Source organism: Gymnoscopelus microlampas (genome assembly GCF_963454915.1).
Source record: "Gymnoscopelus microlampas genome assembly, chromosome: 21".
Classification (NCBI taxonomy): domain Eukaryota; kingdom Metazoa; phylum Chordata; class Actinopteri; order Myctophiformes; family Myctophidae; genus Gymnoscopelus; species Gymnoscopelus microlampas.
This window is the reverse complement of record NC_139958.1, coordinates 6,133,361-6,147,598: the sequence shown is the minus strand read 5'-3', so window position 1 is coordinate 6,147,598 and position 14,238 is coordinate 6,133,361. Positions and strand designations below refer to the sequence as shown.

Below are 14,238 nucleotides of genomic sequence, written 5' to 3'. Positions count from 1 at the left end.
CACTTTTATATTTTGGCCATTCAAAAATAGCAGATCTACAAGCTCATAGCGCGGCACAAAGTGACGCGCTGTGAGCTTGTGTTTTTCTAAAACCTTGAACATTAGTGAAACATTTTGAATATATATACTATTTTTTTTAAGCAAACATTTTAGCGCAAATCTTTGCTTCTGGGGGTCCCTGGCACAACATATTTTCAGGTGGGGGTCCGCGGCCAATTATATATCAATTTGGGGGTCCCTGAAAGACGCTAAAGAAAGGTAAATGGTACGGAAAGCACAAACGAGCTGGCCAGATGTACGGAGACGCTGATGGAGGGCTCGTCCCAGGATGACGTACTGAGTACCCGGTTCGATTCCCAGGCCTGGCATACCTTTACTGCATGTTATTCCCAACTTAAAGACTCTCCCTGTGTCCTGTCTCTCTACACTGTGACTATCAATAAAGGCAAGAAAAGCCAGACAAAAAGAAAACTAAACGGGTCCATTTGGTTCCACTTGTACAGTCTCAGAGTTAACGAACACTGAGGATTTTACTGTGTGGTTACAGTGGTACAATACAGAAATAATAAAGAGCACACTCTACAAAGCAGTGGTTCTCAAACCTTTTCATGTCAAGGACCCCCAAATTGACACGTATTAGTCCACGGACCCCCATTTGAAAAGATATGCCAGGGAGTGGATTTTTACGGCTCTAGCGGCGATTCTCAACCATTTTAATTTCAAGGACCCCCAGTTTGACATGCATTAGGTGCTACGGACCCCCATTTAATGGCATTTCTATCTCTGGGACCCCAATTTATATTGTAAAATCAATGTTAATTTAACTCTGAGAGTGTACAAATGGAACCAAATGGACCCTAACGGGTCCATTTGGTTCCATTTGTACACTCTCAGAGATACAGTCCCATAAGGGTCCATTTGGTTCTTAACTAGCTATCATTTAACTGGGGACCCCCTGGAACTCCCTCAAGGACTCCCCGTACCCCACTTTGAGAACCACTGCTACAAAGAACATAAAGCATCGGATTACTTCACTACAGTTTTATAAGCTCAATGATTGTAGTAAATGTGTTTGTACCTGGTAGCGGTAGCAGCGGTAGGATATGTCTGGTTAAGGTTTTGTTGCTGCTGCTGCTGCTGCTGCTGCTGCTGCTGCTGCTGCTGCTGCTGTTGGCTGTAGGCGTAGGCATCTCTGCCTCTGTAGGCCTCGTCATAGTTATACCAGTAGGATTGGTCGTAATAGCCTCTGTAACGAGGATCGTACGCTCCGGCGTTGTAGCCTTCGGGTTAGTGTGGGGAAAATAATTAACAGGAAAAGAACAAAACATTAGGCGGTCAACTAATTATTTACTGTCAAGGAATGTGGTCAATCATATTAGTGATTTAGTCAGGAGATATTAAAAAAGTCTTGGAATAAATTCCTTACCAAAAAAAATCTTCACCAATGTGTTTGTAAAGGTGTCTAGTAACACATCTCACAAAGACTGAAATTCAGTATCCCTAGGAGAATTTTTGACAGCTCCTTAAAGTTGGGGTACCCACCATAACCTTGGTTAAAAAAAATCCCCAAAAAAATCAAAATTGAATTCTGTTTTAAGTAGCATGTGAGGTGTCAAACTAGGGTGTTTTTATGATTCTGAATCCATTGCAATCATTTGTTTTGCACAAAACCACTCCTTGGGCTAAAAACAGCCCAATCTCAATGGGCTTTTTACACAAAAAGTATACATGGCTATGGCCGTTTTTAGTCCAAGGAGTGGTTTTGGTGCAAAACAAATGATTGGACGAATCGCGTGGATCTCAGGATCCCCATAGGAACGACGTGGCTCCAATGTGGATCTTGGACTTCATGTGGGCAGCCTGTGAGGTCAGTCATCTATGACAGTGGTTTTCAACCTTTTTTGGCGTCAAGGACCCCCAAATTACACATATTACACATATTAGCCCAGGGACCCCCATTTGAAAAGATATGCCAGGGACTCAACCATTTTGATTTCTTGGGGGTCCCAATCTACACTGTATCATCATCATTAGTGTTCATTTAACTCTGAGAGTGTACAAATGTATGCATTTGTACACTGCCAGAGTTACAGACACATAAGGGTCAATTTGGTTCCTAACTATTAATTTGGCTGGGGACCCCCTGGAACCCCCTCAAGGACCACTGGTTGAGAACCACTGATCTATGATGTCGGTCGTCAATGTCATAGACAAGTCATGCGTCATAGACTCTATGGCGTATCTGTGATGTACTATGCCCAATCAGGGCCCCGTTTACTTACATTATTATAAGATAAATAAAGTTAAATATGTTTTCAAATAGTATAATACATATGTGGGGAAAAATGTGTGCTTAATACAGGGTTCCCACACATTTCTACCAATGAATTATCAAAACGTTTCCATTTTGTTTATGGACAAAATCAGTAGCCAAAAACAATGTATATCCAAACATTTTCCAAAACATTTGATTAATTCCAAACCTTTTCCGGGCCTGGAAAACGTTTTTTTTTTCTAATATCCATATATTTCCAGGAATGTCATGACCGTGGGAACACTGTTAATAGCACAAGAGATTTGGCGCTGATCTTACGCCAGGGGTCTTCAACAGGGGGTCCGGGACCGCTAGGGGGTCCTCAGAGTTACTACAGGGGGTCCGCCAAATCTTAGTGTTTTTTTACCTTAACCACAACATCCCTTTTTCTGAGGAGAACTTTAGCCAAAAATAGCCGATCTACAAGCTCACAACGCCTCGCGCTGCGAGGCGTTGTGAGCTTGTAGATCAGCTATTTTTTGGCAAAGAGGTGTTTGGTGTTGAGGGGAAAAAAAGAGCAGACCAAGTAAACAAAAAAAGTTGAATCTGCTTCATCTCTCTCTCAACTAGGGGGTCCTTGGCCTGAAAACGTTGAAGACCCCTGTCTTACGCCATTAAAAACGAACTCTTCCATGACATCTGGCAAATGCTGAAGCAGCTCTTACCAGCATATTGTTGTTGTTCATAATGTTTCTTGTAATAATCTGCATAATATTCATCATAGGCACTTCGGTTAGGTGGTCTGTTGTAGTCTTCAGGATAGCCTTGCCTATGGATGGAAATAAACAGAAGCTAGCTTAGTTCTCAAACTTCTTTGTTAACCCATTAAGACCGTGAAAGCGACTGTCGTTTTAGATTTTAAACCACTTTAACCATTGTCTTATACTTTGGCTATTCAAAAATAGCAGATATACAAGCTCATAGCGCGGCACCGAGTGCCACGCTATGAGCTTGTAGATCTGCTATTTTCTTTTTAAATCATGAAACATTTAGCAAATCTTTGAATATACAGTATATACATTTTCAAGGCGAACATTTTTAACTCAAATCTTTGCTTCTGGGGATTCGACAAATGTCTTCTAAATGTTGCTATATCATCAGTGGTTCTCAAACTTGTGTTGCAGGGGGGCCCCCAAAATGATTTGCATTTGGCCGCAGACCCCCCCATCTCAAAATATGTTGTTTCAGGGACCCCCCAGAAGCAAAGATTTGAGTTAAAAATGTTCGCTTTATAGAGATTTGCACAAATAGCACTCTTGTAGCTACAAGCTACAAGAGTTTGTATATCTGCTATTTTTGAATAGCCAAAGTATGAAATAATGGTGGTTACACAGATGTGTTCCCGGTCTTAATGGGTTAAGAGTATATTTACTACATGACATGTTAAACAATGAATAAAGATGGGGACATCAGGCTGACGTGGTCATACAGATACCGACCTGGACGAGGGTCTGTCTGAATACTGACTGGTCCTGGAGCTGGGTCGCTCAGCCTGAGGCTCTCTGTAGGGGTAGTTTGGGTCTCTGTAAGCCGGGTTGTGTCCTTCTTGGTATCTGCCATACCAAGGGTCTGTAGGCGCTCTCCTGTACGGGTCGTCCTGAAGAGAACAAGATAAAAACGCATTTGCCAAAACGTTGCTACGAACAAACTACCACCCATCACAATGTGTTCACATATATTGTAATAACCATCTGCATCATCATATAACGGGTGTCAATTAGTGCTTGTTATGGTGCGTTCACACGGGCAGATTAAAAAATACAAAGATACAAAAATACACCGCATCTTTGTCACTTTGTATCTGTGTTTCTCAACGCTGTTGCTGACGTCATCAAACGTGCGGACATTGGAGCTACATTTGTAGCTTTGTATCTCTTGGTATCTGGAAGTTGAACCCTGCTCAACTTGAATTTGTATCTTTGTCGCTAGAGCTACAGCTACAAACGTCAGATGTATCTTTGTATCTTCATGTCACTGGTTTCCATTGAAAATGAATGGTAGCATGCATCTTTTAATCTGCCTGTGTGAACGCACCATTATGTGTACATACGTAGGCCCGTCACAATTATTACATAATCACCTAATCGCAATTATTTGAGATAATCGTTTTTTTTTTCTTCATAATCGTCATAATCATCGTCGAGGGAATGAACTCTTTCTCATGCTATGCAACAAAAATGTGGAATTCCCTACCAAAAGGAGTAAAGGAGTGTAAAACCACCGTGAGGACGGTGATCACTGAAAATGTTTTGTGACAACTTGAAAAAGGTCCAAAAATGGTTAAAATTCCAGGCACTGGAGGTACCCTGTTTTGAAAAACCCCTGGCACTCAATGTGTTAAATAAGCCATATTGTGCTTTTATGAGCGATCCAGTTTAGAGGACCTTGTATTGTGAATTGTACTTCCATGTACTGTTTCCGTGTCCTTTCTAAATAAAGTATTCAATCAATCAAATCAATCAATCGTTTCCATGTTGAAAGATTTTCATACGTTTTCCAAAAATAGCAGAATTCATTTCTTTGTGTATTTAAGTTATTTGTCATAGCTGCCTTGTGCAATTCTTGATCACAAAGCCTAAAAGGGCAAACAGAAATTATGTTTTTTATTCATAGGTTCCGAGGCCAAAATCACAATTAAATCATTAATCACAATTATTTGTGTGGCAATTAAACGTCAACTAAAATGTGTCGTTTCTGGAACACATCGATCACTTTTCCTGCAATGATTGTCCTCTTAACCCATTAAGACCTGGAACGCATCTCTGTCACTTTAGATTTCTTTGGCTATTGGCAGCTATGAACTTGTAGATCTGCTATTTTTGAAAAATCTTGCAAAATGATTTTTTTAGATTTTTTTGTCAAAAAAATGTTAGGATTTAGATTTTTTTTTTTATATATATACATATATAAATAAATTGAGAAGAATTAAGTATTCACATACGGGATAATATTGCTGTGACCTAGGGTCTCCAGGCGGAGGTGGAGGTTGGAACTGGCCAGGCGGGTAGGGGCCGGGGGGGGCTCCTCTGTTGTCCGGGTATTCTCCATAGGCGCCCCCATAGTAGCCTCCGTACATCTGTCCCCCCGGTGCCGCCGGAGGCGTGGGGGCCGGGCCGTACCCCTGTTGACTGCCCACGGAGGAGGGCGGCCGAGGAGGGGGTTCTGATGAAGGAGCTGGTTGGACGCCAGCCCCTGGAGGAGGAGGCGCCGGGCCCCGAGGAGGCCCAGGAGGAGGGTAAGCAGCAGCGGCAGAGTGATTCCCTACGGCGGGCCCCTGTGCTGGAGGGGGGTACTGGCCGGGGGGAGGGGGGTACTGGCCAGGTGCAGGAGGCGGGTACTGGCCAGGGGCAGGAGGAGGAGGGGCTCCATTGGCTGGCAGTGGAGGAGGAACATGGCCTTGTCCGTGCATCGCAGGCTCCGGCATCGATTGAGATTCTGGCAACTTGGGGGGATCGGCCGGAAGCTGCTGGGGGGCGTTTGAAGCCGGCGGGGGGGCGCGTGGTGCGGGTTCAGGTGCCTGTGGGGTCGAAGAGGAGGAGGAGGAGGAGGCCGCGGCCTGGCTGACGTTAGGGGATGATTCCCCCTCGGGTCGACTCGCCCCGTGCTGAGCATCTTTGGTGACCTGCAGGTAGAACCCGGGCGCGTTACTGGTCTGCGGTGACCCCTGAAGAGAGGACGGAGGATGATGATGGCCAGAGGCGTGGTGGTTTTGGTGCGGTTGGTGCATAGAGAAATCCAGCAGTTCGTAATTTGACGGTTGACTGTGATTGGAGGAGCTGGCGGCAGCAGTCGCGGGGGGAGGAGGAGCCTGTGAATTGACGGGCGGGGCGGAGTGGACGACGTCTCCGCTCGTCGACTGGCCCCTGGACAAAGGGGGACGGGCTGGCTGAGACAGCGGCAGAGGACACACGATTTCCGATTTAACCCCTTCTGCGTTTTCTCGAGCCAGGTTTAGCGGGCTATGACTAGAGGCGGATGAACCGAAGCTCATTGGCCCAGGGATGAACAACGGGTTCTGATTAGAAGCTCCTGGCGGAAACCCCGACTGGGACGCATTGATACCCCCCTGCCCCTGTGAGGGTGGTCTCACAGGTGAAGTGGTCTCCCCGTGTGCACTTTGACCGGCCGGTTGAGCAAAGCTGCTAGGAGGAATCACGCTGTAATTGGACACCGGCGGAGCAATCAGGACAGGTTGGTGGTGGAGTGACTCGGACACCAGTAGAGACGCGTAGCCCAGGTTGCCCTGAGAGTCGCACATTTCACCCTCGCTCGCCATCGGCGGGTTCTCCAGGTTCTCCGAGTGGTGGTGCTGGGACGTGGACCGGGCTCTCTGCGGCGGGTGGAGGTCCAGAGGGCCGTCCTCCGGCGGCTGGATGACGTCGACGGCGCTGGGCTCTCGGACGGGGGCGAGGAGGGCAGGGGGAGCGGCGGGGGCCAGGAGGATGCTGGCTCCCAAGCTAGCCGGGTCGTGCTGAGCCCAGAGGGTGGTGGCGGGGCTCTCGCAGGGGCGAGTGGATCCGTACGCGCGGGACGAAGGCCGGGAGTGATAATGAGCGACGGGGTGCGTCAGCTGAGGCGCCCCGCCGACGGCCGCGGCGGGTACGGGCTGTCCTGGACCGTGGATGTTCTCCAGGTTGTCGGGGGGGTGTTCCAGGTTGCCGGGAATAGAGTCCGCGCTGCCCTCCGCTACCATTCTCGCCCTGTCGACTTCGGCGGGACGCACCCCGACGCCGTGCGAGCGTACGGGCTCAAAAGAACTGTTGGCGCTGGCCTGGAAGATACCGGTGGGTTTGGGAGGGCTGGGCGTCGGCGGCTGGCTGTGGTACGTCGTCCGCTCCTGGGAGCTCTGGCGAGCAGCAGCGCCCACGCCGCCGCCCGCAGCCGGAGAAGTGTCGATCTGCTCAAAGTATCCCCCGGCGGCGGCGGAGAAGTTGGGGTCGTCAGAGAGACGCGGGCTCTCCTGCTGGATGAAGGTGCCCACTACGCCCGGGTGCCGCCGAGATCCCGTTCCGCTGCTGTGGCTCACGTTGCTGTAGCTCGACGACACGCTGGCGGATCTCATGGGTCTGGGGATGGAGTCCGGGGTCTCCAGGTTGGGCCCCGCTTCGTATCGGTCAACTCCATGCGCTGAGGAGGAGGCGACGGCGGCGACGGCGGGGCTGCTGTGTGAGCCGCTAGGCAACACCTCCTGGTTGGGCACGCACTCTAGGTTCTCAACGTGGTCAAACTGGGGCTCGGGGGCGTTCTGGCTGTTTGCCGACGTTGCATAATTACCATCGTTCATGTAAGGTATGGGTGGATGACCCGACAGGGGAGCTCCGTGGTAATCATTATAAGTGTCTGTGTAGCCAGCGTGGGACTGCGGAGGTGGCTGGGGGTGGCCGTGGACCTGCGGAGGTGGCTGGGGGTGGCTGTAGACCTGTGGAGGTGGTTGGGCTTGTGGAGGTGGTTGTGGGTGGCTATGGGCCTGTGGATGTGGTTGGGAGTGGCTGTGGGCCTGTGGAGGTGGTTGGGCTTGTGGAGGTGGTTGTGGGTGGCTGTGGGCCTGTGGATGTGGTTGAGCCTGCGGAGGTGGTTGGGAGTAGCTGTGGGCCTGTGGAGGTGGTTGGGCCTGTGGATGTGGTTGGGCTTGTGGAGGTGGTTGGGCCTGTGGATGTGGTTGGGCCTGTGGAGGTGGTTGGGCCTGTGGAGGTGGTTGAGGTTGTGGGGGTGTCTGGGGGTGTGGAGGTGACTGGGGGTGGCCGTGAAGCTGGAAGGATCCCTGAATACCATTTACAGCTTTGCTTCCGTCTCCAACCAACGTTTCCTCGTTCTCCACATCGTTGCCTTTGAAGAACATGGAGAGAGCGCCAGAGTCCTGTGAGTACGGGACCGGGGCGGGAGGCGGGGCAGGACCGGCGGTGGCCGCATGCTGAGATCCGGCTAAATCAAAATGGGCGGGACCAGAGCCCGGGCCAGCTCCCATTTGATGGTAGCCTGGGTCCTGTGGGGGCTGGCTGAACCAGGAGTCCTGCGGGCCTGAACTCTGACTGAAATAGCTCTGAGCCTGGAAGTGCGAATTATGCTGCTGGGGTGCATTTTGATCAGACCATTGAGAGCTGGGGGGCCTTTCGGGGTTCTGAGGGGGGAAAGGTGCCATGGCTGGTGGATGGCCAGGGTGTGTCGGTGTGGTGGCATTGTGATGGGGCGAGGGCGTGTGCGGAGGGTACGTCTGTGGCTGGGGATGAGCGTTAAACGGCTGTGGTGGGGGGGGGTCACTGGTGGGCTGAAAATAGTTCTGAACCGACGGAGGGCGGCTTCCGTGATCAGGCGCCCACGGGGCAGAGGAAGAGTTTGGAGGCACTGGCTGGAAGGGCACGGGCTGAGGCGGAGGTTCTCCTCCGCGGGGGTCCTGGCCGAAGGGTAGGTGAACGGGCGTGGGAGCCGTGGCCATGGGGGGAGACCCCGCGGCGGTCACCTGCCCCGTGGAGTTGAAATAGCCCTGTTCTGCGTTAGGAGGAGGATATCCGGCAGCGCCTGGCGGCAGCTGTCCTGGGAAGAGGACAGGGGACATCGTAGCACTGTGAGGGGTAAAAAGACTCACCCCCGGGGTTGAAGATGGAGGCGGACCAAAAGGGGGGGCCTGTGCGTGTGCACCCTCCAGTGTTTGTGATTGCGGCAGAGGCAGCCCCGGGCCCGCCCCAGAGTACATGCTATTGGGTGGACCTTGCATGGGTGAAGGGTTACTATTGGATGCCGGCGGTGGGGGACCCCCACCCATCGGTGTAGGAGCTTGTCTGCCAAAAGCAAAGGGGTCGGTCATGGGCTGGGCGGGCGGTGGAGGACCCATCATCATGGCAGTAGCTGCTGCTGCTGCTGGATGTTTGTGAGGCCTTGTCCTGCGGAAGGCATTGGGCCCTCCTCCTGGGGGAGGGGGGCCTCCGGCGGCTCCAGGGGGTCCGGTGGTCCGAGGTGGAGGCTGCATGGCCGCAGATTAGACGGGTCCAGGTCCAAGGACCAAGCCACTCTGGTGATGCCACTGAAGGTTAACTCAGATGGAGCTGTAGAGAGAGAGAGAGAGAGAGAGAGAGAGCACAAGTAAGTAATCCTAGTGTTGAGAGAGGCAGAGAGTGAGCGAGTGAGTGAGTAGGGCTGTCACGATTACAACATTTAAAACCCATTAAGACCTGAGGCGATTCTTTCAAAAAAAAATCGAAATCCTAACAGTTATAAAAAAAAGAATAAAAAAAAAGGTTCCAAGATATAAAAAAAATAGCAGATCTACAAGCTCATAGCGCGGCACTATGAGCTTGTAGATCTGCTATTTTTGAATAGCCAAAGAAATCTAAAGTGACACAGATGCATTCCAGGTCTTAATTGACGATTAATTGTCACACACATAATTGCGACCAACGATTAAATTGTGTTTTTGGCATTGAACATTGGAACATATGCATACAAATGTAATTTCTGTTTGGCCTTTTAGGCTTCATAATCACAAATTGCACAGGGCAGATATGACAAATTACTTAAATATACAAATAAATTATTGACACATGTTTAAGAAATGTAAAAAATGCGGAAATAGTTGATCTACAAGCTTACGACCCGTCACGGAGTGACATGTTGTAAGCTTGTAGATCTGCTATTTCCGATATTTTTGGAAAATGTTTGAAAATGTACGAGCATTTTTCAACATGGAAACGATTATGCAAAAATAATTGCGATTATCTCAGATAATTGCGATTATCTCAGATAATTGCGATTAGGCGATTATTATGTCATAATTGTCACAGGCCTGTGAGTGAGTGAGTGAGTGAGTGAGTGAGTGAGTGTGTGTGACCGAGAAAGAGGGAAAAATAAAGAACACAATGGAGTGGATTGTAAAAGACAGCCAGATATTCTACTACGCTTTTAGACTTCACCACACCTTTATTTGTGTTAAGTTTGTGTTCCTATTTAACTAAGTGTACAACGTGGCAACTTCCAACGCACAGCAATATTTTAGTTTATTTACACACGCTGGCCAGGACAGCATTGTCAACATACTCAAACTGCAATTATAACCACCATTACAATAGCTTCCGATATGCTACTAAATCGTAACGTGGCAATGTAGACAAATAATGGTGAATAGAAGCATTCAGTGTTAACACATCTCATAAAATAAAAAGATCACACACTTGATTTGAAATATATAAACAAAACAAAAAGTCTGCTTTAGCCCCAAGGTTAAAGAAAAGCTACTTGTGACACAGTAAAACCAGACAATCCTAAACTAATTGTCGATTTACTCTGTGAAAACCTTTTCCAACTGCTATTAACCCATTAAGACCTGAGGCGATTCTTAAAAATATTTTCTAAATCCTTTTTTGTTTTTTGATTTTTTTTAAAAAACATTTTAAAAAAATGGTTTCGAGATTTTTCAAAAATAGCAGATCGACAAGTTAGTGCCGCGCTATGAGCTTGTATATCTGCTATTTTTGAATAGCCAAAGAAATCTAAAGTGACACAGATGCGTTCCAGGTCTTAATGTGAGGACAATCGTTGTTGCAAGAAAAGTGATCGATGTGTTCCAGAAACGACTGAAAACTAAGTAACAGACAGGTGATCGGTGATCACTGTGCCTGCAGCCATTCAGTGTCTTTAGCAAAGGCGAGACCTATCAATCTGTTGGAGGTAAAAGGGGATGCTAATCTTATATACATGAACTTTGGAATTGAGACAGCAATTGTCTAAAAAGGAAATAAGCAATGCCACAAAGTAACAGCCTACGCTGATTATTCGTGCAGTAACTATTCTACAATCACTACCTTGCTACCGTTGTGACACGGGTTTGTGCCTCCTTGCTGTGATCATTAGCCTAATCCAGAGACACCAGTCAGAGAGCTATGGAGCATGAAATGTACCGATCGGCACAGATGTAATGTCAGTATGTGAGAGGATTAACAGACAGTATCCGGTTCAACCTGACAGGACGGACTACAACCACATAATTATCTGCTCTCCCAGCTGTTTCAAGCACAGAGGGTTAAAACATTCACCAATGATAAACTGTAACTCTGAGTCAGTGTACAAAACAATATGTGCACTTCCATTTGTGCAGTCCCACAGGCCATAGTTAAATGAATAGTGGGGATTTCACTGTAATATAGATGATGCACCAGATGAAAGCTCCTTAGCAGAGGGTTAAAAACATTAACCAACGACCAGATAATGCCGCTATGTTATAGGAGCCAGCAGTCATCGCCAAATCAAATAGCATGTGTGTTAAAGATCATTGTTGTTGTTGTTATCATCATCATCATCCAGCATTTGACAGATTACAAACTTTGTGTTTAACAGTCTTTAAACGAGAGGACACATCGGGAATAAGCATACCCAATGTGTCTGTGCATTTTACTTGTATACACATTGTTATCAAATGAAATCAATCAATAAATTAATCAATCGACCAATAGCACGGCTTCACTCACACCATAAGGAACTAGTTATAACGGATAACGAATTAAAGGCTCATTCAAATGTAATTATAACTTACTTCTCCGCGACAACATGACATTATTTTCAACCGAGAAAAGTGTCGACATAGTGGTTTAAAGTAACTAAGTACATTTACTCAAGCACTGTAAGTACAATTTTGAAGTATTTTTACTTTACTGGAATATTTCCAATTTTCTGTGCAGAGGCAAATATTGAACTTTTACTCCTCTACAATTATTTGTTAGTAGTAATTAAGTTACTTTGTAGATTTTGATTATTATTGCAAAACGGTTCAGCCCAATACATTTCGACCATTTGAAAACGTATAGATCGGCTATTTTCAAAATATTTTTTTTATTACATTTCATACATTTGAAAACTTGTGAAATGGGACATTCTGCATAATGAGTACGTTATACGTCTGGTACTTTAAGTACATTTTTGATAGCAATATAAACTGTTTATATGATGTTCTGCATAGTAGTGCATATCTGTCTGTAATTTAATGTCACTATATGAATTGAGTACAGAAGGAACAAGCCATTAGGCTTTCATGGGCTTTTAATCCTATTTAGCTGACCTTGTATTTAAACTGTACTTTCATGTGCTTTTTTTTCTGCAAACTTCTGAATAAACTATTCAATCAATCAATCAATACTTCTAAGAGTATTTCTACATTGCAGTATTGATACTTTTACTTGAATAAAAAATGTGAGTAGGCTACTTTATCCACCACTGCTCACTCTATTCCCCACCGAGATGATAAAATAACATTTAAATACATAATTTGATGTCTCGAGCGACACGGTGCAGGTCTCGCGACAAAACATAATAATAAGCCTTCAAAAAAAAAAAAGAAAACCTGTCATGAACGGTATTATTAGCATGATGCCGGACACTTGGCTTGGTCAGCAAAACAAGACGCTTTTTAAAAAAAGAAGTAAAACGTTGATCAAATGAATAACATTTAAACACACTAAATGTCAAGTGGACGTGTGTGTGTTGTGCACGTACAACACTGTCAATGTGCGTCTACAGAGAGCTCGTTGATGTTTAAACAGGGTTTAAAGCCACCTGACTTAATAATCGATCGGCTAACGTTAGCTCACTTTAGCATTGACATCTGGGGGCTGGCTAATGCTAACTAAAAAAAATGACACATATTATGTTTTTTAAACCCGTTCGAAACGCGCTCGAGCGACGCCGCTCACGGCTCGTGCTGGTGAACGGGGGGTTTCCATTGCTCCCTTGTTTCTTCACGTAAGACAATAACACGTATTTGTTTGTTTTATAAACGTATAAATAATGAATTCTTACAAGTGTTGCAGCAGCAGGACAGTGAAGCTGATCTGTCACCATCTTCAACCGAACACATCCTGCTGGGCTACGTGTACAAGTGACGTCACATCCTGCTGGGGCTCTTTACGTGTAACGTAACCAACCAACCAACGACGTCACGGCAGCAAAACCAACTGTTGCGTCATTGAGTACTGTTAGTGTAATCGACTCCGCCCCTTTTAGCCAGACAGACTTTTGTTTGTTTGTTTGTTGATCTTTGCATTTTTAAGGATGGAAATGAACACCTTTGAACCCAGTTTTTAAGCCCAATTTTAAAAAGTTAATATTGCTGCTTTTAATGCTCACGTTTGTGAAAGTCTACACCTTATTGTTATAACTCTCTGGTTTGATTGATTGATCAAATACTTTATTTAGAGGTTTGCAGACAATCAGCACATGAAAGTACAGTGCAAATACAGGTCAACTAAATAGGAAAGCCCAAGAGAGCCACCGGTTTGTTTCAATTGGAGTCCTCTCTCTCATACTCAATACATAGTTAAGTTAAGTACAATGTGGTGGTGGTGATGAAAACGACTTGTCAGAAGTGGGATTCGAACCCACGCCTCCAGGGGAGACTGCGACCTGAACGCAGCGCCTTAGACCGCTCGGCCATCCTGACATGCTTTCAATGATGGTGGTCTTAAAAATACTCATTTGAAAGACCCCCAGATGTATATGTATTTGTCCCCATCTGAAAAGATTTTGTGCCAGGGACTCCCATTAGAGAAGATTTTATTTCTTTATTTTGAAAATAGCAGAACTACAGAGATCTAGCCCCGTGGTTTTCAACCCGTGGGTCTCATTATTTGAACTGGGGACCCCCCACCCCAACAAGCACTTGGACTTGCAGTGGTGGAAAAAGTACTGCATTGTTTTAAAAAGTAAAAAAAGTAAAATTATCAATACTGCAATGTAGAAATACTCTGTCCGGAATAACAAATTTACTTGAGTAAAAGTACAAAAGTATTGGTATCAAAATGTACTTAAGTACCAAAAGCATAAGTACTCATTATGCAGAATGTCCCATTTCAAGTTTTCAAATGTATCAGAGTCTTTTGAAAATATAATCTACAAATAATCACAATGCGTCGCATTGTGAGCTTGTAGATCGGCTATTTTCAAAT

The 14,238-nt window shown here is 46.2% G+C and overlaps 1 protein-coding gene across 3 annotated transcripts in view; it reads right to left on the bottom strand.

Moving 5' to 3' along the window:
* Nucleotides 1-13,147, bottom strand: part of sec16a (SEC16 homolog A, endoplasmic reticulum export factor) — a 44,150-nt gene extending 31,003 nt beyond the window's left edge. For all 3 annotated transcript variants that reach the window (XM_084047519.1, XM_084047518.1, XM_084047520.1), the window contains exons 1-5: nucleotides 13,094-13,147; nucleotides 5,256-9,354; nucleotides 3,754-3,911; nucleotides 2,980-3,083; nucleotides 1,079-1,280 (exon numbers count right to left, since the gene is read on the bottom strand). In XM_084047519.1, coding sequence (XP_083903645.1) covers nucleotides 1,079-1,280; nucleotides 2,980-3,083; nucleotides 3,754-3,911; nucleotides 5,256-9,278 — 4,487 coding nt within the window. In that variant the 5' untranslated portion in view covers nucleotides 9,279-9,354; nucleotides 13,094-13,147. The remainder of the gene's footprint in view (nucleotides 1-1,078; nucleotides 1,281-2,979; nucleotides 3,084-3,753; nucleotides 3,912-5,255; nucleotides 9,355-13,093) is intronic.
* Nucleotides 13,148-14,238: the final 1,091 nt, after the last annotated feature.